The 25,088-nt window shown below is 47.1% G+C and overlaps 1 protein-coding gene across 1 annotated transcript in view; it reads right to left on the reverse strand.

The window, feature by feature from the left end:
- MEP1B (meprin A subunit beta) overlaps positions 1-20,923 on the reverse strand; it is a 109,750-nt gene extending 88,827 nt beyond the window's left edge. Inside the window, exon 1 of the mRNA XM_075353321.1 lies at positions 20,822-20,923. Coding sequence (XP_075209436.1) covers positions 20,822-20,878 — 57 coding nt within the window. The 5' untranslated portion in view covers positions 20,879-20,923. The remainder of the gene's footprint in view (positions 1-20,821) is intronic.
- Positions 20,924-25,088: the final 4,165 nt, after the last annotated feature.

Here is a 25,088-nt window from a genome sequence, read left to right on the forward strand (position 1 = left end):
ATATATATATATATATATATATATATATATATATATATATATTATACACTGTGTTCCAAATTATTATGCAAAAAGAGTTTAGGAGTGGTAAGGTTAGAAATTTTTTGTTTCTCATTTAAACTCATTGATGGTGATGTGTGTCAGGGCTCTTTAGATCACTGAAAGCAATTGCAGATACCTGTGCAAATTAGTTTGGCAGGTGTGTCCAAATAAACGCAAGGCTACTTATGAAGGATGTTCCACATTATTAAGCAGCCTACATTTTTTGCCAAAATGGGAAAGAAAAAGGATGTGTCGGCTGCTGAGAAGCAACAAATTGTGGAGTATTTAGGTCAAGGCATGACTACAACCAACATTGCCAAGACACTTCATCGTGATGATCGCACAATCAAGAGGTATGTATCTGATTCACAGCACACGCGTGTGAATGCCGATGAGGAAAAATTGAGGACTCTTTCCAACAGGCAATTGCGTCAGGTTAAAAGAGCAGCTGCTAAAATGCCTTGTCATAGCAGCAGACAAGTGTTTGAAGCTGCTGGTGCCTCCAACGTTCCCCGAACAACAAGATGCAGGGTCCTTCAGAGGTTTGCAGCTGTGCGTAAGCCATCCTGTCGCCACCTCTATCCACTGCGCACAAGCAGAAACGGCTCTAGTGGGCCAAACGATACATGAAGACTGACTTCCAAACTGTTTTGTTCACCGATGAGTGCCATGCAACGCTCGATGGTCCAGATGGATGGAGTGGAGGATGGCTGGTTGTTGGACACCCCATGAAAACACGGCTAAGGTGCCAACAAGGAGGAGGTGGAGTAATGTTTTGGGCTGGAATCATGGAGAGAGAGATTGTCGGCCCCTTTAGGATCCCTGGAGGGGTAAAGATGAACTTCATAATCTATGTGGAGTTTCGAAAACAGCACTTCCTGCCATGGTTCAGGAGGAAGAACCATGCATTCCGCAGCAAGATCATTTTCATGCATGATAATGCACCGTCTCATGCTGCAAATAACATATCTGAATCTCTGGCTGCTATGGGCATAAAAGAGGACAAACTTATGGTGTGGCCACCATCTTCCCCTGACCTCAACCCCATTGAGAACCTCTGGAGCATCATAAAAAGGAGTGTCTATGATGGCAGGAGGCAGTTCACATCTAAGCAATAGCTCTGGGAGGGTATTCTGTCCACATGCAAAACAATTGAAGCACAAACCATTTAAAACCTGACAAATTCAATGGGCGAGAGAGTTCAGAAGCTTCTTTCAAACAAGGGGTCCTATGTGCAAATGTAACATCACCTAGAATTAAGTTTTGACTTGAAAACTGTTTAATTTCATTTTGGAATAAGCTGATAATGCTTAGAATTGCACAATTGACCATTTTGTTTTTCAAAATAAAAATTAAAAGGTTGAAAACTCTGCTGTGTTTAATAATTTGGAGCATGCATTTTGAGTGCATTTTGAGTGTTTATCATTTTAAAAAATATACTGTTTTCATAGACAGTTTGATCAAAAACATTTCAATTATACTCGAATAGTAGATGACTGGAAAATAACAATGACTACAATTCATAAAGTTAATTTAGGAAAATATGAAAAAAACATTTTTTACATAATAATTTGGAACACAGTGTAGTAGAAGGTGGCTTGATTCTAACGCATCGGGTATTCTAGAATTTATTGTGTAGTTAATGTATGATTTGTGTTATATATATAGATGTTGTTGTGTGTAGTTGCCAAGTGTTTGTGTAGGGCGCTGTAAATGTTCTGGGTGTTGTCTGGGTGTGGTGGTGTGTGAGAGCGGTGTTGTTTGTGTGTTGCGTTGTGTGTGTTGCATTGTTTGTGGAGCGCTGTGTGCCTGCAGCATTGTGTGTGTGGTGCTGTGTGTGTTGCGCGGTTTGTGTGGGTGTGTGTGTGTTTTGGGGGGAGGTATGTTTTGTGCTGTGTGTGTGTGTTGGAGGAGTAGTCCTGGGGAGAGAGGAGTATAATAGGAGGAGTAGTCCTGGGGAGAGAGGTGTATAATAGTAAGAGTAGTTCTGGAGAGAGGAGTATAATAGGAGGAGTAGTCCTGGGGAGAGAGGAGTATAATAGTAAGAGTAGTTCTGGAGAGAGGAGTATAATAGGAGGAGTAGTCCTGGGGGGAGAGTAATATAATAGGAGGAGTAGTCCTGGGGGGAGTGGAGTATAATAGGAGGAGTAGTCCTGGGGGGAGAGCAGGATAATAGGGGGAGAGCAGGATAATAGGAGGAGTAGTCCTGGGGAGAGAGGAGGATAATAGCTGGAGTAGTCCTGGGGGGAGAGGAGTATAATAAAAGGAGTAGTCCTGGGGAGAGAGTAGGATAATAGAAGGAGTAATCCTGGGGGGAGAGGAGGATAATAGGAGCAGTAGTCCTGGGGGGAGAGGAGTATAATAGGAATAGTAGTCCTGGGGGGATAGGAGTCTAATAGGAGGAGTAGTCCTGGGGGGAGAGGAGTATAATAGGAGGAGGAGTCCTGGGGGGAGAGGAGTATGATAGGAGGAGTAGTCCTGGGGGGATAGGAGTCTAATAGGAGGAGTAGTCCTGGGGGGAGAGGAGTATAATAGTAGGAGTAGTCCTGGGGGAGAGGAGTCTAATAGGAGGAGTAGTCCAGGGGGAGGAGTCTAATAGTAGGAGTAGTCCTGGGGGAGAGGAGTATAATAGGAGGAGTAGTCCTGGGGGAGAGGAGGATAATAGGAGGAGTAGTCCTGGGGGAAAGGAGTATAATAGGTGGAGTAGTCCTGGGGGGAGGTGTCTAATAGGTGGAGTAGTCCTGGGGGAGGTGTATAGGTGCCCAATGTGTGTGGGGGGCGTGGCCGAGTGGGCAGTGTGTGGGTGCGTGGCCGAGCGGGCAGAGTGTGTTTGGGGCGTGGCCGAGCGGGCAGAGTGGGTGTCTAATAGGTAAATTAGTCCTGAGGGGAGGTGTATAGGTGCCCAATGTGTGTGGGGGGCGTGGCCGAGCAGGCAGAGTGTGTGGGGGGCGTGGCAGAGCAGGCAGAGTGTGTGGGGGCGTGGCCGAGCGGGCAGAGTGGGGGTCTATTAGGTGGAGTAGTCCTGGGGGGAGGTGTATAGGTGCCCAATGTGTGTGGGAGCGTGGCCGAGCGGGCAGAGTGTGTGGGGGGCGTGTCCGAGCGGGCAGAGTGTGTGGGGGGCATGTCCAAGCGGGCAGAGTGTGGGGGGCGTGGCCGAGCGGGCAGAGTGTGTGGGGGGCGTGGCCGAGCAGGCAGAGTGTGTGGGGGGCGTGGCTGAGCGGGCAACTATGCAAATTGGTTTCCATACTTACCAGATATCTATCATGGTTACCAGCGTACGCCAGCTCCGGGAGACGTGTGTCGGGAGTCGGGGTAAGCTAGTAAGCATGGTACACATCACGTAACTATTCAAAGTGACAGTGCTGGTTCACTTTTTGTTTGTTGGTCTCCTGCTGTGTAGCACGCATCGGCGTGTTTGACAGCGGGAGACCAACGATCTGAATGGGCAGGGAACCGGCATATGCTGGTAACCATGGTCCACAATCAGGTAATTAAGCAAAGTGGTTTCCATGGTTGCCGGATGTGTACCATGGTTACCAGCATACGCCGGCAACTCCAGCAACACGAGGGTATGTATCGGCTGGGTTGCCGGTGTGGGCTCCCGGGTGTGCAGAAGTCACCTGGGAGTCGGGGCTCCGTGTGGGTTCGGGGAATGTGTGCGGGGACAGGGCCAGGCCGAGCGTCCAATGCGTGAGGGGGCGGGGCCTGGCCAAGCGGCCAATGCGTGCGGGGGGCGGGGCCTGGCCATGCGGCCAATTCGTGCGAGGGGCGGGGCCAGGCCAAGCAGCCAATCCATGCGGGGGGCGGGGCCAGGCCGAGCCCAGCGGCCAATGCGACGGTTGCCACTGTAATAACGTCATTTTGGCGCAAGACAGACAGACAATAAGGCAATTATAAATATAGATGTATGTAAAGCCGATGTGATTACTCGTGGTTACTCGCTAATCCCTCCCCTCCATGTGACATTATTACAGCCGATCGTGTCACACATAAACTTCACCTCATCAGAACTCTGCTGGGTTAGTTATAGGATTTGTCTCTGTGCTTACAGGACCTGTGATGATGTCACATGGCGGAGAAGAGTCAGGGGTCACATGATCAGCTGCCCAGTGTATGCAGGATTCTGCTGTGCTGGATGAGATGAAGTTTAAATGTGGGACGATCGGCTGTGATGATGTCACATGGAGGGGAGGGATTAGCGAGTAACCACGAGTAATCACATCGGCTTTTATATAGTATATAGATGGCCCCAACAGCCCCTCTATATATACTGTATATATGATGTCCCAAAGCCCCCCTTATACAGTATAATATGATGGCCCCTCAGCCTCTTAGCTACTCCCCCCAGCTCGATCATAAAAAAAATAATAAAAGATTATACTCACCTAATATGGATTCTTGGCACTGCAGCCCCCATCTCCTCTCTTCTATAGAGGACCTGCTGAGGCAGCACGATGTGCAATGATGTCATAATGTTGCCTGTGTGAGTATAGTGATGTCTCATAAGCTGCAACATACAGTAGTCTGCAGCTTAGGAGATGAGCAGTGATAGAGCATGGAGATGCTTTTGTTGGCGTTATGGTGCCAAATCTGGAAAAGTTCATAGGCTATGAATACATTATAAAACCACCATTAATTGAATAAGATCCATAGTATCATGAATTTTAATATCTCTGAACCATGATCCCAAAATCTACATTGAAGCCTACAAATGATCATTGGTTATCAGTAAACCCATAAATAACAATCCAATTGGACACGTCTTTATCTGAAAAATTGTATATAAATCTTTATTATCAAAATTAATTTTTGTGAGGGCACACAATATGGATAGACAGTGTTGTTAAAAACATGTGTAAACCACCATATTAAAAACCAACAGGGCAGTGTGGTCAGTAAGTAATATCATTCAAATGAAGCATAATACAGCGGTCATGGTTAAACATCACAGGCTCAATTGTCCCCAAAGGGATAGTGATCAATGCATTACAATTTGTATAACAGCTTAAGATGGTGTTCCCCAGGTCACATACACTGGGAAACTTCAATCCATAAAGCACAAATGTCACGTCTGCAAATAATCCTGACAACCAGCAAAATAGTGCAATTTATTGGCAACATATATAGAGGTAGTCAATATTTAACCTCATTATTATAGATAATGTGATCATTTTTATCAGCCAAAATTGCAAACATAGTTGCGGGTAGTCATAAATCAAACATGATTATAGATATTATATCCAAAAGTGGGACATGCTTGCAGTTAATGAAAGTACATCTAATTAATGCACATAAATGTAGTTAGATAGTACAGCCAGATACATCAATCCATATATGCAACCACGGCTATAACAGATTTCTAGCAGTCAATCAAGAATACACAATTGTATGTCAGAATTATAAATAGCATCATATGCCATGGAGTTTATCATAGACATTGAGCCAGGAAATAATATAGGCGTAAGCCCAGGATTTAGAAAAACCTTAGAGTGTTTGTCTGAAGATACAGACCCGCTGTAGCCATGGTACCAATCCCGACCACACTGCCCTGCACCTCGACGCGTTTCGCAGGAAAGCTTCGTCCAGGAGGTGCAGAGGCAGTGGGGAAGGCACTTTTTAAGGACATCAGAATATGACGCACCTGTGTGCATCGGCGCACGCCATCCGGCCAGGCCACCATCACCACGGCTCCCGGCGTCCCGGAAGCCAGACCGCGCATGCGCGTGCGGAGTGGATCCGATAGGACGCCAGGAGTCACGGGGAGGGAAGGACAGACCCGAACAGCGCGCGCACCACAGTGCTGCTACTACGGCCATATCATGTAAGGGCAACCTGAGGGCAAACCCTCTCCAATAAGTAAATATTGTCAGTATAGTGCATTAGTCCACACAGGAGAGCACAACTGTACAATAACAGACATCATGCAATGTATATAAATATATATGATGTAAAGCATGGTTATTGTACCAATTTTCTAAGGAACTATATTTGCAGATTTTTGTACATATTATAGAGTCCTCACACCCTGTCTACAACAGCGCAGACAAATGCAAATACATAAACACCAATGCGACAAATGACATTAATAAATCATCTTTGCTTGATCTCAGATGTCCTTGAGCATATTCATTTATGAATTGATATTTGTGCCAATCCACACAGCCCTGTAAATTAAGAAATATAAAAAACACACATTAAAAACAGTGCTGGAGACAAATCACCGCAGTCATTGTTATATACAGCGGAGAGCTACAGGAAAGGTCTGAAACTGATAGCATCATTTAACCTTTTCGGTTTGATTGTATCCAAAAGGGTAATCCACTTGGCCTCTTTCTGAGCAAGTAGGTTTTTGAAATTGCCTCCTCTCGTCCCTGGATATACCTTATCAATTCCCCTAAATTTCAGGAGTCTCCAGTTATTCGCATGAAATTCCCTAAAATGCTTAGGGATATTTTATGTAATGTAGGATCCTATACGTGGTGCTGCCATCATTGTTAGAGAAGTCACTAACCCTCATAAGCTGTGAACAAGCGCCACAATCGCCACAAGGGTAAGACCCCCATCTTGGGCCCTTTATACTGCCCAAAAAGTTATTAGGAGGGGGGACATAGTGGCTGCGGACAACTAAATCCTTGATGGTTTTGGATTTTTTGGGGGTTATAGCTGGTCTGGGTGTTAAGACACCAGCTAGATCGTTATCTGACAGCAGGATAGGCCAGTATTTGTTAATGATATTCGTCATTTCACGCCATTGGGCGTGGTATGGGGTGATATATCTTACCTTATGATCTTGTTCTCTTATTGCCGTTTTAAGAAGCTGGGATCGTGGAGTTTCTTTTGCCCGTGTATAGCCCTTATGTATGGAGTCCTCCCTGTAATGACGGGAACGAAAACGCCGTTTTAGGTCATTTGCTTGATGTTCAAACAACGTGTTAGTTGAGCAAATACGTTTAGCACGTAGGAACTGACCTATTGGGACAGCTTTGATGGTTTGTGCCGGATGTGAGGACCTCGCACTCAACAAGGAATTGACAGCAGTTCCTTTCCGATGAACGTCTGTTATCAGCATGCCGTCACATCCTTTTGATACTTTGACATCCAGGTATTCAATACTTTCGCTGCTGAAATTAAAAGTAAGTCCGATGTTTAGCCTATTGTTATTAAGTCCATCCATGAACTGTTTTAGCTGTTGGATCTCCCCCTCCCAAATCATAAATACATCATCTATAAAACGCAGCCACATGTGGACTGCGCCAGTTGGACCAGACGGAAATTCAATGGACCGCTCCCACCATCCAAGAAAGAGGTTAGCATACGAGGGCGCACAAGACGCCCCCATTGCGGTCCCCCTCTCCTGGAGGTAGTAGCGGTCCTTGAATAAAAAATAATTGTGGGTTAACACAAATTTTAAAAGTAAGAGGAGGAGATCCACTAGCTGTTGGTCCATGTCTGTCATTCTCAAATAAAACTCAGCTGCACGAAGTCCATCCTGATGCGCTATAGAAGTATATAGCGATTGGACATCAGCGGTGACCATGACCATGTCGGCTTCCATGGTCAGATCTTCTAGCCTGTTCAAGAATTCCGTGGAGTCCCTTATGTAAGAAGGCAAAGTACACACACTGATCTTAAGGTAGTGATCTAGGAATCTACATATTGGCTCACACAAGCTATTATTTCCCGATACTATAGGTCTTCCGGGAGGTTGTTCTATACTCTTGTGTATCTTAGGTAAGAAGTATATTGTGGGAGTCACCGGATGTTCTTGTATAAGACCCTCAAAGACTGATTTGGGAATAATCCCCTCATCATAAGCCTTCTGGAGTATGGCCAAAAGCTCAATGCTAAATTTAGTTGTTGGATTCCCCTCAAGTTTAGTATAGCAGGCTTTATCATGTAGTTGTTTATAGGCCTCCTGCTCATAAGCTTTTGTGGACCAAATAACCACGTTTCCACCCTTGTCTGCCTGCTTAATCACTATATCCTTCATCAATTGTAGTTCTTTTAATGCTTGTCTCTGATGGCTACTTAAATTGTCATGAGTTCTTTTTGATGGTAGAGATCTAAATTCTTGAACTACCATCTTGACAAATAGCTCTATAGTGGGGCAGGCCGACAAGGGTGGAAAGGTGGTTGATTTCTTTTTAGTGTACGAGGGGAATCTTGTAAGATCAGTTGAGCTTTGTTCTGCCAAAAGGGACTCCAGAATCTTAATTGCCTCCTGTTCCTCCCTAGAAAATCCAGTCAGATTACCCGTATCCTTTTTCGCAAAGTATTTTTTAAGCAGAAGTTTGCGTCCAAACAGCTGGATGTCCTTTATTCCCGTGAACAGATCGAAATTGGCCACGGGAGAAAAGGACAACCCCAGCTGCAGCACCTCAAGCTGGGCCCCAGTCAGAATTTTATCTGTTAAATTTATTACCTTTAGGGTATCCTTGGCATGGGGACCATCTTTCCTCCAATTTTCCTGATTATGTCTGGTTTTATAGGAGTTTCTGGTTTCCACGCCTCCTCGATAGGGTACCTGCCCATGGGCCTCGCGGTTTGAAATTTTTGAGCTGCCAGCACTTTCTGCTGATGAGACTGATTCTGCCAGGGACTGATTAGAAGACCTATGGTTAACCGGACGTCGACCATTCCTTTCATGATACCATTTGAAGACCGTGTTGTTTCTATAATCTGTTAGGTCTCGTTGAAATTTGCGCGCTTTCTTGGTCTTAATATCAGTTTCCCACTGTTTAAATTCTTCCTCCAACTCAATATCGAATTGAGCCAGTGATTCCTTGGATAATTTTTGTTTTATTTCAAGATTGAGCATTTCTATGTCCTTCTCCAGCTCATCAAGGCGTTTTTTGTCATGACCTATTAGAAGTTCAATCATCGTACGTGAGCACATCCTGCATGCTTCTTCCCACCTTTCTTTAAAATTCTCATCTTCAACTGGGAAGGCCGGAAACACCTGGACCCGGAGCCCCCTAGGTGTTATATCCTTACTCAGGTATTGCTCCAAAGAGGCCTTGTTCCACCAGGTTTTCGTTCTTTTAAGCAAGTAGGATTTTAATTTAACCTGTAGCTCTCTGCACTGCATAGAAGGTGACTGTACCGCTGTCTCTCCAGCACTGCCGAACACGTCTGCCAACTGTGTAGCCCAATTAGCATCTCTGCTGCGATAGTCCATTGCTAGACCTAAATTCACCAAAAAAATCAACAAAACCACCATTAATTGAATAAGATCCATAGTATCATGAATTTTAATATCTCTGAACCATGATCCCAAAATCTACATTGAAGCCTACAAATGATCATTGGTTATCAGTAAACCCATAAATAACAATCCAATTGGACACGTCTTTATCTGAAAAATTGTATATAAATCTTTATTATCAAAATTAATTTTTGTGAGGGCACACAATATGGATAGACAGTGTTGTTAAAAACATGTGTAAACCACCATATTAAAAACCAACAGGGCAGTGTGGTCAGTAAGTAATATCATTCAAATGAAGCATAATACAGCGGTCATGGTTAAACATCACAGGCTCAATTGTCCCCAAAGGGATAGTGATCAATGCATTACAATTTGTATAACAGCTTAAGATGGTGTTCCCCAGGTCACATACACTGGGAAACTTCAATCCATAAAGCACAAATGTCACGTCTGCAAATAATCCTGACAACCAGCAAAATAGTGCAATTTATTGGCAACATATATAGAGGTAGTCAATATTTAACCTCATTATTATAGATAATGTGATCATTTTTATCAGCCAAAATTGCAAACATAGTTGCGGGTAGTCATAAATCAAACATGATTATAGATATTATATCCAAAAGGGGGACATGCTTGCAGTTAATGAAAGTACATCTAATTAATGCACATAAATGTAGTTAGATAGTACAGCCAGATACATCAATCCATATATGCAACCACGGCTATAACAGATTTCTAGCAGTCAATCAAGAATACACAATTGTATGTCAGAATTATAAATAGCATCATATGCCATGGAGTTTATCATAGACATTGAGCCAGGAAATAATATAGGCGTAAGCCCAGGATTTAGAAAAACCTTAGAGTGTTTGTCTGAAGATACAGACCCGCTGTAGCCATGGTACCAATCCCGACCACACTGCCCTGCACCTCGACGCGTTTCGCAGGAAAGCTTCGTCCAGGAGGTGCAGAGGCAGTGGGGAAGGCACTTTTTAAGGACACCAGAATATGACGCACCTGTGTGCATCGGCGCACGCCATCCGGCCAGGCCACCATCACCACGGCTCCCGGCGTCCCGGAAGCCAGACCGCGCATGCGCGCGCGGAGTGGATCCGATAGGACGCCAGGAGTCACGGGGAGGGAAGGACAGACCCGAACAGCGCGCGCACCACAGTGCTGCTACTACGGCCATATCATGTAAGGGCAACCTGAGGGCAAACCCTCTCCAATAGGTAAATATTGTCAGTATAGTGCATTAGTCCACACAGGAGAGCACAACTGTACAATAACAGACATCATGCAATGTATATAAATATATATGATGTAAAGCATGGTTATTGTACCAATTTTCTAAGGAACTATATTTGCAGATTTTTGTACATATTATAGAGTCCTCACACCCTGTCTACAACAGCGCAGACAAATGCAAATACATAAACACCAATGCGACAAATGACATTAATAAATCATCTTTGCTTGATCTCAGATGTCCTTGAGCAAGGATTTGTCTGCGCTGTTGTAGACAGGGTGTGAGGACTCTATAATATGTACAAAAATCTGCAAATATAGTTCCTTAGAAAATTGGTACAATAACCATGCTTTACATCATATATATTTATATACATTGCATGATGTCTGTTATTGTACAGTTGTGCTCTCCTGTGTGGACTAATGCACTATACTGACAATATTTACCTATTGGAGAGGGTTTGCCCTCAGGTTGCCCTTACATGATATGGCCGTAGTAGCAGCACTGTGGTGCGCGCGCTGTTCGGGTCTGTCCTTCCCTCCCCGTGACTCCTGGCGTCCTATCGGATCCACTCCGCGCGCGCATGCGCGGTCTGGCTTCCGGGACGCCGGGAGCCGTGGTGATGGTGGCCTGGCCGGATGGCGTGCGCCGATGCACACAGGTGCGTCATATTCTGGTGTCCTTAAAAAGTGCCTTCCCCACTGCCTCTGCACCTCCTGGATGAAGCTTTCCTGCGAAACGCGTCGAGGTGCAGGGCAGTGTGGTCGGGATTGGTACCATGGCTACAGCGGGTCTGTATCTTCAGACAAACACTCTAAGGTTTTTCTAAATCCTGGGCTTACGCCTATATTATTTCCTGGCTCAATGTCTATGATAAACTCCATGGCATATGATGCTATTTATAATTCTGACATACAATTGTGTATTCTTGATTGACTGCTAGAAATCTGTTATAGCCGTGGTTGCATATATGGATTGATGTATCTGGCTGTACTATCTAACTACATTTATGTGCATTAATTAGATGTACTTTCATTAACTGCAAGTGTGAAGCCCCACAAGTGCAGTGTCGGTGCATTACCTTCAGGGACTCCACATAGCTGGATCCGGTCACAGGTAGGAGATCTTCTTCTTGTCGTGACGCCACTCTCAGTATTGCGGCCAGTAGGGACCGCCACTGCAGGTTGAGGGACGCCTGGGGCTGATGGTGAGTGCAGTTAGTTGGAATAGCCTCCTGAGAGTGAGGCAAGCCCCAGGGCCCTGTGTAGGTGCGTAGAACCACAAGGCGCAGAATAACTCCACACAGGCAGAATGTCTTTCAGGGTTTTTACTCACTTCAGGTGGCAGGGTGAGTAACCCGGGCGTAGCTGGGATGAACCAGGCTGGAACCAGGTATCCTTCAGGCTGACTTCTGATGGTGACTACCAACTCGCCTTCCTTAGCCCTTGGTGGTTTGGGGTAACCCCGACTTTTAGTCCCTATGGGGGTCACCCAGGGAAGTTGCTGAAGCCTCACTCCCCTTCGTTTGCCGTTTGCTTGTGGCCTGGACCAGCTCACTCCAGCTGCTTGCCTCCTGTGAGCTATGGGCCCTAACTGTGGCTACGTGGCTGCGGCTTTTGTGGTGTTGTGGTGTGGGCTTTGAGGGCCCCACACCGGCAGGTTTAGCAGGGAAAGGTGGATCTATCCCCGCTCCGGGATCTGCCGCCCGTTTGGGCCTGGTACTCCCTAGCAGTCTCCTTACTTCCCACTCTGTGCTCTCTCTCTAGCTGGAGATGGGTTTCGGGTAGCACTCCTAGGTGACCGTTCTCCCCCGTCGGTAGCCACTGCGCGGACGCTGTCAGACTCCAGCAGCCCAGGGGAAGGGGTCAGCTCTCCTCGGAGCTCCCTGGACTCTGCTCTGAACCGGCTCATATCTGGGACCTTCACTCCTGCTCCTGTCAGAGCTTTACTTTCCTGCTCCTCACTCCTCCACACTCTGCTGCAGACTCTTTACTCCTCCTTCTCTTTTCCCTTTTGTGCCTGCCTACGCCACCTAGCAACCAGATTCTCTTACCACACCCCTTGAGAGGAGATGGAGGCTTTTGGCCCCCTCCACTATTCCAGTGAAGGTGAAGGCTTTTCCCCCTCCTGGGATCCCCAGGGGTCCTCTCATAGGTACATGTGTGAGACCTGATCACTATGCGCCTGTGTAGTCACACCTCGGTCAGCCTTCTGGATTACCTGTATTGTACTGTCCCCAGCATGGGTGCAGTACTCAGTGGTGCCTGACCAGGTCAGGGGCGCCACATTCCCCCTTAGTTATCACCAGCACGTCCTCGGGCTGCAAGACAACATTTTAAAATGCATAAAACATTAAAACATGTAAAACATTTTTAAAAGCACCAGGTACCATACATCACCACCCTCCACCCACAAGTCCGTTAACCCACCCAAAACCCTCTCACGTTGGCCGCGCCTTCAGCCACTTCTGGCAGGATGTAGAGGCGGCTTTCATGGGCTGGTGGTTTCAGGGTATACCTGGCCTGGTGGATCCGCGCCTTCAGCCACTTCTGGCAGGATCCAGAGGCGGCCTCCACAGTTGGTGCTGACCAGGTACCCTCTTTGTGGTGGAGAGCCAGGCCCCATAAACAGGCATGCTCTCTGGTTGCAGGTAAGCCAAGGCCCTATATACGGACGGGCCCCCTGGTTGCAGACGAGCCAAGCCCCTAAACAGGCTGACTCTGGTGGTGGTGGTGCCCTCTGGTGTAACTATTTACACTGCGAGAGTTTGTGGCTATAGCCAGTTCATAGCCTTAAGGTTCATTTCTCACATCAGTTTATGTGGGCACATTCTTAAACTTGTAAGACGTTGCAAAACAAACTTTTCAAACTGGTAACTTGCTTACTTTACTTGAACTTATGCAGACTCCTCTTCACCAGGGCTTGGGCCTGTAGGGCTGCGGCACCTGTTGCTTCCTTGACCTCTTTCTTCGTCTGTGGTAGTCTCATCAGTGGGTCTTTTGTCTTTTCTTTCTTTATCGCTGTCTTTCCTTTCTTCTTCTTTAGGACATGGTGCTACATCTAGCGCGTACCAGCCTCTTTCGCCTTGATGCATGGTAAACTGCACTGTGTCTCCCATTCTCAGGTTCCTTCCAGGATGTCCTCTGGGCAAATTAGCTCTGACGTCTCTCCTATTGACAAAAATGCCTTCTTTGATACCAGGTGCAACGATGAACCCGTATCCTGACTTCAGGCTAAAGTCTTCCACAATTCCTCTACAAAGGGGTCCTCTGACCTGTGCTTTGGCTCTTCTCAGGAACCGTTTCTCCTGTAGGTCTCGGGCCGTGACTTCTCTCTGCTCTGGGGATGGCGGAGCAGGTGACAACTGGTTTCGGCTACGGCGCCGTGTCTTGCGGGCTTGATTCTGCTGGGTGGCTGCTTCACTGCTGGCAGGCTCCCAGGTGAGGTTGCTGGATAAATCTTCCTCTTCATCCCAGCGAGAATATGGCAACATCTCCGGCTCTGGGCATGGATCCACTGCTGATGGCTCCTGAGTCAGCTCCTCAGCTTCCTGGCCTCCCCTCCCCCTTAGTTCTTCTGAGCACTCCTTTGGTGGCAGTGCTGGGGATGGACTTTCTTCAGCAGGCCCAGGCAGGGATCTTTTTGGCATGATTGCTGCAGGAGTCGTCTTGGGGGTATGCGGAGGGAGTATGTACTGGTCCACCAACCATTGTGGAAACTTGGCCTCCATGTCAGCCTTCAGCTGCCAGTATGCGGGGTCCTCCCCTACCAGGGACTTCCTAGCAGGGACCTCCTTGGACTGGGGAGCGGTGTCTGCTCTGGCCTTGCAGGCCGAGGAAAATGGTGATGCAATCTTATCTTGGCGGGCCGCGCCCGGCATGGCGGCGGCCTGGTCTTGGCGGGCCGCGCCCTGCATGGCGGCGGCCTGGATCGGCGTCGCTGTCGCGATGGGATCGGTGCAGGCTGGGCTGGGCGTCGCTGCAGCGATCGGAGCTTGGCGGGCCGCACCTGACGGGGCTGCGGCCTGGTTCAGCACCTCACTTGCGGCGCGGACGAGGGTCGCGGTGGCAGCCGGTTCTCTGCGGGCCGGACTGGGCGTCGCTGCAGGGACCGGGTCTTGGTGGGCCGAGCAGGGCATCGCTGCGGCGGCCTGAGCTTGGCGGGCTGCACCTGGCGTGGCTGCGGCCTGCTTCAGCGTCGCCGCGCCGGACGCCTCTTCAGGGACCGCGGGCGTGGCAGCAGGGGTCGGGGCATCCGGGCCGGCAGGGGTAATACTGGACTCACCCATCGGTGGCAGCATCGGGGTCTGAGTCGTTGCCACTCGGTCTGGCGCTCGGCGCGCGGCTCTCCCTTCATAGGCCTGAACCGCGGCAGCCATCTCCAGAAGTTCCATGCGTTCTTCTCTGATCTGCTCCACGACCCGGGTCTCCAGTCGGTCGCAGAACTGGGCCAGCTCCCGATACCACCAGGCAGCGGAGCCCGGTTCTGGGTTTCTGCGGTCAGACGCCATTTCTTCTGCGCCCTCTTCTGTACGATTTCCCAGCAGTGGACTCGTCGTTGCCTCTAGTAGCAAGCTGTTCAGTTTCCGCTCTGCCTCTTTCAGCAGCTCCTCTCCCAGCAGCAGGCTTCTGGCTCCCTTTCTGTCCCGACGTCTCTGAACGCCTCCGCTCTCTTCACAAGCGAGGTCAGAACTCTGCAGGGGATCTCTGGGTAGCCACACCTCTTCGTGGGCGGTAACTTCTCCCAGCGCGGGCTGCTGTTGTTTTTCAGCGCGCTTTTCATGGTGGCAATATGGCGGCGCTTCCAATTTTTCAAGCGGACCGCCCAGGCACATGGTCACCTGTCTAGACAGGTCTAGTCCTTATCCTGTTCGTGACGCCAGATGTGAAGCCCCACAAGTGCAGTGTCGGTGCATTACCTTCAGGGACTCCACGTAGCTGGATCCGGTCACAGGTAGGAGATCTTCTTCTTGTCGTGACGCCACTCTCAGTATTGCGGCCAGTAGGGACCGCCACTGCAGGTTGAGGGACGCCTGGGGCTGATGGTGAGTGCAGTTAGTTGGAATAGCCTCCTGAGAGTGAGGCAAGCCCCAGGGCCCTGTGTAGGTGCGTAGAACCACAAGGCGCAGAATAACTCCACACAGGCAGAATGTCTTTCAGGGTTTTTACTCACTTCAGGTGGCAGGGTGAGTAACCCGGGCGTAGCTGGGATGAACCAGGCTGGAACCAGGTATCCTTCAGGCTGACTTCTGATGGTGACTACCAACTCGCCTTCCTTAGCCCTTGGTGGTTTGGGGTAACCCCGACTTTTAGTCCCTATGGGGGTCACCCAGGGAAGTTGCTGAAGCCTCACTCCCCTTCGTTTGCCGTTTGCTTGTGGCCTGGACCAGCTCACTCCAGCTGCTTGCCTCCTGTGAGCTATGGGCCCTAACTGTGGCTACGTGGCTGCGGCTTTTGTGGTGTTGTGGTGTGGGCTTTGAGGGCCCCACACCGGCAGGTTTAGCAGGGAAAGGTGGATCTATCCCCGCTCCGGGATCTGCCGCCCGTTTGGGCCTGGTACTCCCTAGCAGTCTCCTTACTTCCCACTCTGTGCTCTCTCTCTAGCTGGAGATGGGTTTCGGGTAGCACTCCTAGGTGACCGTTCTCCCCCGTCGGTAGCCACTGCGCGGACGCTGTCAGACTCCAGCAGCCCAGGGGAAGGGGTCAGCTCTCCTCGGAGCTCCCTGGACTCTGCTCTGAACCGGCTCACATCTGGGACCTTCACTCCTGCTCCTGTCAGAGCTTTACTTTCCTGCTCCTCACTCCTCCACACTCTGCTGCAGACTCTTTACTCCTCCTTCTCTTTTCCCTTTTGTGCCTGCCTACGCCACCTAGCAACCAGATTCTCTTACCACACCCCTTGAGAGGAGATGGAGGCTTTTGGCCCCCTCCACTATTCCAGTGAAGGTGAAGGCTTTTCCCCCTCCTGGGATCCCCAGGGGTCCTCTCATAGGTACATGTGTGAGACCTGATCACTATGCGCCTGTGTAGTCACACCTCGGTCAGCCTTCTGGATTACCTGTATTGTACTGTCCCCAGCATGGGTGCAGTACTCAGTGGTGCCTGACCAGGTCAGGGGCGCCACACAAGCATGTCCCCCTTTTGGATATAATATCTATAATCATGTTTGATTTATGACTACCCGCAACTATGTTTGCAATTTTGGCTGATAAAAATGATCACATTATCTATAATAATGAGGTTAAATATTGACTACCTCTATATATGTTGCCAATAAATTGCACTATTTTGCTGGTTGTCAGGATTATTTGCAGACGTGACATTTGTGCTTTATGGATTGAAGTTTCCCAGTGTATGTGACCTGGGGAACACCATCTTAAGCTGTTATACAAATTGTAATGCATTGATCACTATCCCTTTGGGGACAATTGAGCCTGTGATGTTTAACCATGACCGCTGTATTATGCTTCATTTGAATGATATTACTTACTGACCACACTGCCCTGTTGGTTTTTAATATGGTGGTTTACACATGTTTTTAACAACACTGTCTATCCATATTGTGTGCCCTCACAAAAATTTATATGAATACATTATCTAGGCACAGTGTATATATACAATATATATATCTATGCCACATACGCTCAAAGCATTTGCTAGAATACAGTGGCCAACAGAGGTGTTGTTAGGAGAGCTTTACATGCTGCGACATCGCTAGCAATTGCTAGCGATGTCAAGCACGATAGCACCCGCCACCGTCGTTGTAACGATATGTGGTGATCGCTGCCGTAGTGAACACACGCACATACCTGCTTCGCGACATCGCTGTGACCGCCAAACAATCCCTCCCTCAAGGGGGAGGTGCGTTCGGCGTCACCGCGACGTCACAGCGACGTCACTAAGCGGCCGCCCAATCAAAGCGGAGGGGCGGAGATGAGCGGGACGAACATCCCGCCCACCTACTTCCTTCCTCATTGCTGGTGGGATGCAGGTAAGGAGAGGTTCCTCGTTCCTGCGGTGTCACAAGTAGCGATGTGTGCTGCTGCAGGAACGAGGAACAACATCGTTACTGCAGCAGCAACGATAATTGGGAAGAGGGGGGCATGTCACCGATTAGCGATTTTGAGTGTTTTTGCAACGATTCAAAATCGCTAATAGATGTCACACGCAACGACATCGCTAAAGCGGCCGGATGTGCATCACAAATTCCGTGACCCCAACAAGATCGCTTTAGCGATCTCGTAGCATGTAAAGCCACCTTAAGAGTCTTATGATCCCTGGATAGCGGTGTGCATAAAAATAATAGGTCCTCATAACAGCGTTTCTAATCCCCCCCAAAATTAAATGAATTGTCAGCTGGGTCACATATCTCACAACTTTGCTGCCTTTCCAAAGTAATTTTCCTACTATCAAAGCCCCTAGATTCCCCTTTCATTGCACTCATATAGTTTGATGCTAAAAAGTACTCCACAAAACACTGATACTCCCGCAGTGATTTCTTCTACAATACCCTCCACAGGCACAGTGTGCTTACCCTACTGTACTACCCAACTACCCAAGCAAACTATGGTGACGCCAACAAAGTAAGATCTCCAACTGTGCCCCAAACATAGCCCTCCATAAAGTGGCGTAACTAGAGTTTGATGGGCCCAGGTGCAAAATTTTGACCTGGGTTCCCCCCTCCAGTCCCCGTTCACGGGGTACAGGATGATTATGCAGACACTTGGCTCTTTCCCTCAACACCCAGTTTCCCATGTGCTGATATCCATGTTATCCTCAGCACTTAGCTTTCCTATGCTCTGCTATACATTTTTCCCCTCCGCACCCAGCTTGCCCTTGATATCAAAGTACAGTGTCACGACGTTTAAGAGCATTTGGACTTGCAGCCCACTTTGCAATGACCAAACCTATCATTAGCAGAAAGAATCAAAAGCCTAGACTCACCTTTGGGGAGGAGTATATTGTGTGCACAGAGGAGAAGTGGTCCACACTTCATTTTAGTGATGAAAACAAGTATAATTTATTTTGGTCTGATGGGAAACATTATGTTTGTCAACAAGCTGGGGAAAGACTGAACCCAAAGTGTGTTTAGAAATCAGTGAAAGATGGTGGAGGAAGTGTCATGATTTGGGGAATGTTTTCTGTAGCAGGAGTTGGACCTCTCATACACCTACATAGCAGAGTGAATGCAAGTGTGAATCAGAACCTTCTTCAACAGCACATGGTTCCTTAATTGCGTTCATCACTCAATTAGCCAGTAATTTTCATGTAGGACAATGTCCCCTGTCACACAGGAAAACGAGTAAAGCAGTTCCTTGAAAGAGAAAACATTGAAACAATGAAATAGCCAGCCCAAACTACCCCACTAAACCCAATAGAAACCCTTTGAAAAACCCTTAGTGACAAAGTTGTGGCCCAGAAACCAACAACAGTCAAAGAACTGTGGAGAGACTGGAAGAAAAGTGGACCAAAATCACACCAGAGCAATGTGAGAGAACTAGTGATGTCCTGTGGCCACAGATGTGCTTAAGTCAATGAAAAGCAAAGGCCTGTATACGTCCTCCTGATTGGTAACTGTTGTTAGCATCAGAAAATTTAGTTAGAATCTTTCTCTGTAGTACAGTCATTGTTGTGCTCTAATTATGATCATCATGTTTTGGGCAAAATAAAGGTTTGATGTTCATAAACTCTGGATCTTTTGTAAAACACTGTTGTAATAGCATGATGTATCCCTTAAAAAAAAAACTTCAAATGTTCATCAATGTAGATTACATTATTTCTATAAAAAAAAGCAAATGATCATACATTGTTCTCTAATCTTGATCTCCAGTGTATGTGCAAAAAGTTCAGCGATGAAGTAATAATAATAATCTGGTATATTCACTTTTTACTCAAAAAGTAAACCAAAATGATCAGATTGACCAAAAAAATCTGGATCCCAAAGATAGAATTTTACAGCCAGAGAGTTAAAATGGCTATATACTAATCTTTGGAAAACCATGTCATATCGAGTTAACAAATAACATTACCAGTGGAAAAAATATAAAACAGCAAGAATAAAGCAAAACACAGATATATACAAAGATATTAGTATAAACGGATGGCAGCTAATTGCATTCATGATGCATAAATTTGTGAAAAACTCAAGAGACAACGTATGTTTTTACGCACAATACAACTTGAAAAATGGAACATTTTATTGAATACAAAGATTTAAGACCAATACATATTTTTTCCAAGGGTCAACATACAAATCCCCAGGGAGAACTATTCTGTGTAACCAGAACCAACTTAGCACACAATAAACAGATGACTTGTATGAAAAACACGGGCATATGGAAACTCCCCAAAAGTTACACATATTAAGCTGTTTGGATATGATATGCATGTAAATACTGTAAATGAATATAACAACTTCCAAAAACAGATTTGTGTTTATCCAGCAAAAATGCCAGTGAATGGCAAAAAAGTGGATTAGTACAAAATAAGTATGCTGTAGTAGGCCCTGTGTAGTATCAGTTGTCTATAGAAGCTTAGAGATAGACTGCCATGTTGATGTGTATAAGTATGCAAGTGTATGTAATGCAATTTATAAGTATAGGAATAATACTGGTCAAAATCACATTTATAATACTAAGACAAAGTAGTTGCTATCACTTTAAAATAGCATGGATTAAACACAGCATGGCAGCACTCATATATGCTCATGATTATGGCCATTACTGTCACCAATATGCAAGCCAAACAAAAGGTATATACATGATTAAGCTATAAAGTGAAGGAGAGGAGTATTCATGTGTTGGACACTGTTGGGCTTGTGGTGGACACACCCCAACGCGTGTTTCACATCACTTGCTTCCTCAGGGGGAGATTAGATTGAAATATATCAAGTGTGAATGACATAATATAGACATGACTATACACTTGTATAAAGGATTTAACTGCAGTTAAATTGAATATTGTTGAATATAGCCAATATACAATAGTCTAATTAAAATGCAGTAAACACAATATACAGCATAATTGCAGAAATACTTATTATTGCATGTCAAATTGTAACTGCATTGTGTAAACAGGTGTTAATAACAATTATACAGACAAGTTGAGTTGAAGACAGAATGCCCAATCTTGGTAAATATGAAGGCTTTGTTAAGGTAAGTAAATTAAGTAAAATAGAATACTCCCCTTAAATACAGATGATGATGTTGATACCTGAACAGGTTTAACAATAGACTGGACTAGTGGAGCATTTATAGAAACAAAATAACATTCTCCCATGTTTACCTATATGACATACCTGTATATAATTAATGTACTCACCTTTCCAATGACTGATTGGAGAAGAAGCAGAACCAGAGGGAAAGTAATAAGGTGCATTGTAGAGCTCTTTCGTATAATTATCTTACAAGGACTATGATACTGGTTAAGCTTTTCCTTTTATAGAACAACTTTTTTATATTCTTGTACTTTGTCCTAGTATATGACTTATCAGTTACAGTTTATCCTATGCTGAAGACCCTTGGACCTCAACATGCATTATACTTGCCGTACATATAATCTCTACTAGTGGTTATCAAAACTCTGTTAGTAAACCTCATTTTAGCAGAAAGAAATGAAAAGAATTTGAGTTTGCAGCAAGAATGTTATATAGAGTAGTGGAGCGTAACCTGACATTTTTTAGCCATCAAGTAATAGACAAGTCAGGGGGTATGGACACAGATATGACAGGTTAAGGCTCAGGATGCTATGTAGAACCTATATCGCAGATCGGACCAAAACCCTAGACAAAATGCTAAACGACATGATGGAAACATCATTTTAGTGGTGTTTGTTGGGTGCCACTGGTATATAGGATGTCAGGGATTCAGGGTGATGTGATCAGCTGACAAACATTTGAAAGATGTGTATTTGTACATGGGAACTGATTGTTCCTAGACTGAAGATGCAATTTCCTTCATGTTTTCTCTTACGTTTTTTCATCCTCTGGCTAATGCACAGTAGGGGACAAACGTTATACTGGAGTAATCGTGGTATCCTTCACTCCTCTACTAAAAGGGAGACCTGGGTCTTTTATCCTCCATAGCTGTTACAACCAAGCAGTGGATCATGTAAGGCGGGCTTTACACGCTGCGACATCGGTATTGATATATCGTCGGGGTCACGTAGTTAGTGACGCACATCCGGCGCCGTTACCGACATCACAGCGTGTAAACCCTAGGAGCGACGATCACCGATCGCAAAAACGTCAAAAATCGTTGATCGGTGACACGTCGCTTCTTTTCATAATACCGCTGCTGCTGCCGGTACGATGTTGTTCCTCATTCCTGCAGCACCACACATCGCTGTGTGTAAAGCCGCAGGAACGACGAACATCTCACCTGCGTCCCACCAGCAATGCGGAAGGAAGAAGGTGGGCGGGATGTTATGTCCCGCTCATGTCCGCCCCTCTGCTTCTATTGGCCAGCCGCTTAGTGACGTCACGGTGACGTCGCTGTGACGCTGAATGCACCTCCCCCTTGAAGGAGGGATTGTTCGGCGGTCACAACGACGTCGCCGACCAGGTATGTGCATGTGAAGCTGCCGTAGCGATAATGTTCGCTAAGGCAGCAATCACCACATATCGCATGTGCGACAGGGGCGGGTGTGTGTATTGTGTTTTCCTACATCACCGTTATCTTTATATGTGGGGGGCTACCTATATCTTTGGGGACTGCTCTGAGGCAGATTTGCCTTTCCTGTATTTCTCTCTGTAGGAATAATTAGCTCTCCGGCTGTGTCAAGGCGACCAGGTCTTCGTAGGCACATCCCACAGCTACTTCTAGTTGTGTGTTAGTGTTAGTTCTGCAGTTTGCTGAGATTCAAACCACTCTGGTAACATTCTTTGTTTCCTAGTTTTTTGTCCTTTTTCTGATCCTCCTCGGTCACTGAGTCATAACACCAGGCCAGAGCCTGTGTGTTGCATGGACCATACCTCCCTGCTCTTTTAATGCCCTATGGGGAGGGGGGCAATTGATGCTACTATACTGATGTCTGCCTGAAAGGATTTTGAATGTCGAGACTCCAGAATGGGTCTCAAAGTTGTGTCTTGTGGGTAGTGCCAGGCTTCTGGAGGAACAAGCGTGCACCTGCCACTCAGGCATGTCTTAATTTTAAAATTAAAATACTTGGCCACAGCCTGTGTGTTGCATGGATCGTACATCCCAACTCTTTTAATGCCTAATGGGGAGGGGGCAATTGATGCTACTGTACTGCTGTCTGCCTGAAAGGAATTTGAATGTCGAGACTACTAGATAGGTCTCAAAGTTGTCTCTTGTCTGTACTGTCAGAGGTATGGGAGCACCAGCCCTACACCTGTCTCTCATCCACCTCTATATTTCTTATGTCAATAGTCTAGGAAGCTAATGGCTATGCCAAAACATTGGTGCTGCACTGTAAAATGTATTTGTACTGTTTTGTAAGTTTTGTCAATCCCTCTAAAGGTGTTTTCTCTGACTTATGTTTGGCCTCCTATTGAACTCAATGGGGTTCGGAAAGGTTCGAATTTCAGTTCGATAAAGGTTTGACGAACACACCACTTGTTTGATTGGGCTCAGTGAACTGAACTTTGAGAGGTTCGCTCATCTCTAATAGAGAGCTCACTACCTCCCATGGTAGCCTGTTCCACGCTCTAACGGCCCTCACTGTCAGAAAGGTTTTCCTAATGTCTAATCTGAATGTCCATCCTTTTAGTTTCATTGCATTGCTTCTTGTACTTCCTTGTGCTAATGAGGATAGGGTGGTTCCCTCTACACTATGACTACCTTTCAGATATTTGTAGGCTGCTATTAAGTCTCATCTCAGCCTTCTATTTTGCAAACTAAACATTCCTAGTTCTTTTAGTCGATCTTTATAGGACATGGTTTGCAATAATTCTACCATCTTCGTTGCCCCTCCCAGAACTGTACAGAGTATTCTAGGTGTGGTCTGACCAGGGCAGAGTATAGGGGAATAATTACCTCTCTTGATCTAGATTCAATGCTTGTCTTGAATACTTCCCAGAATTTTTTTTGGCCGTTTTAGCTGCAGCACTGCACTGTTAGTTCATGTTGAATCTGGGATCTACTCTTATGCCCAAGTCCTTTTCTCCCGTGCTATCGCCTAGTTATTTTCCTCCAATACTATATATGCTTTTTTCATTTCTTTGACCCAGATGTAGGACTTTACTTTGTATCTATCCCTGTTAAACACCAAAACACCATTCTGTTTGCCTCTGCCCATTGTTCAAGTTTGTCTAGATCCTATTGAATACGATCTCTCTTATCTCTAGTGTTGGGGATTCCTCCTATCTTTGTATTATCTGAGAATTTTTTGAGTTCCTGAATAATTCCATTATCCAGATCATTTATAAAGATATTAACCCCTTCCCGACCATGGACGGAAAGATCCGTCATGGTGCCCTGGGCCTTAAAGACCAAGGATGGATCTTTCCGTCATGGCGGAATCGCGGCACCAGAGCCTCCGGTGATTGCAATCGGATAACACAAACCGCAGATTCGGGGAGGAGGGGACCTGTACCTGATCTCAGGAGGGGTGGTGCCTCCTCCCCGGACCTACGGAGGCTGTGATTGGCTGACGAACGCCGCTCAACCAATCATAGCCACTGTAATGTTCCAGCCATTTAAAGTGACTGAAACATTGAAATCCAGCCCTGGCCAGTGCAGCTATAGCACTGGCCATTGGCTGGAGCTGGGTGACCTCACTGGATCACCCTCCCCTAGCTCCAGTAGCTGTGATTGGAGAGATCGGCCTTGTGACCGATCTCTCCAATCACAGTGGACCTGTTGCCGGTGACCGCCCCATCAGCTTCACTTGTCGGCCCTGCAGCATGCCAGCACAGTGAGTGTATACAGTGTAATGGCAGGGCGACAAGATCCGGTCCCATGCTGTTACGTGACCGGAGCATGGGACCCGGAAGTTGCCGCGCTGCCATTTCACTGTATGAAACCGGCGAAAAGCCTCCCGATCCGCCACCGCCGCCGCCCTCCGCGATCTGCCACCTGTCTCCCCGATCTGCTGCCCGCACCCCCACCCCTCGTATCTGCTGCCCACACCCTCACCCCTACACCTCCCGATCCGCCGCTGCCCTCCATCTGCCACAGCGCCACCGCTCCCCCCGATCTGCTGCCCAGCCCCTTTCCCTCGTGATCGGCTGCTCGTCCCCTCACCTCCGTGATGTGCTGCCAGCCCCCTCCACTCAAGATCGGCTGCCCGCTTCCTCCTCCATTATGTGCTGCCCGGCCCCGCCCCCTCTCCTCCGTTATGTGCTGCCCAGCCCTGCCCCTTCTCCTCCGTTATGTGCTGCCCGCCCCTCCCCTCCGTTATATGCTGCGCGCCCCCTCTCCTCCGTTATATGCTGCTCGCCCCCTCACCTCCGTAATGTGCTGCCCGCTCCCCCCCAGCTCTCACCCCCGTGATCGGCTACCCGCCCCCTCACCTGTCACCCCCATGATGTGCGCTCCCTCCCCTGTCACCCCCGTGATGTGCGCTCCCTCTCCTGTCACCCCCGTGATCTGTGCTCCTTCCCCTGTCACCCCCGTGATGTGTGCTC

This window comes from Anomaloglossus baeobatrachus, chromosome 6 (assembly GCF_048569485.1).
Source record: "Anomaloglossus baeobatrachus isolate aAnoBae1 chromosome 6, aAnoBae1.hap1, whole genome shotgun sequence".
Classification (NCBI taxonomy): domain Eukaryota; kingdom Metazoa; phylum Chordata; class Amphibia; order Anura; family Aromobatidae; genus Anomaloglossus; species Anomaloglossus baeobatrachus.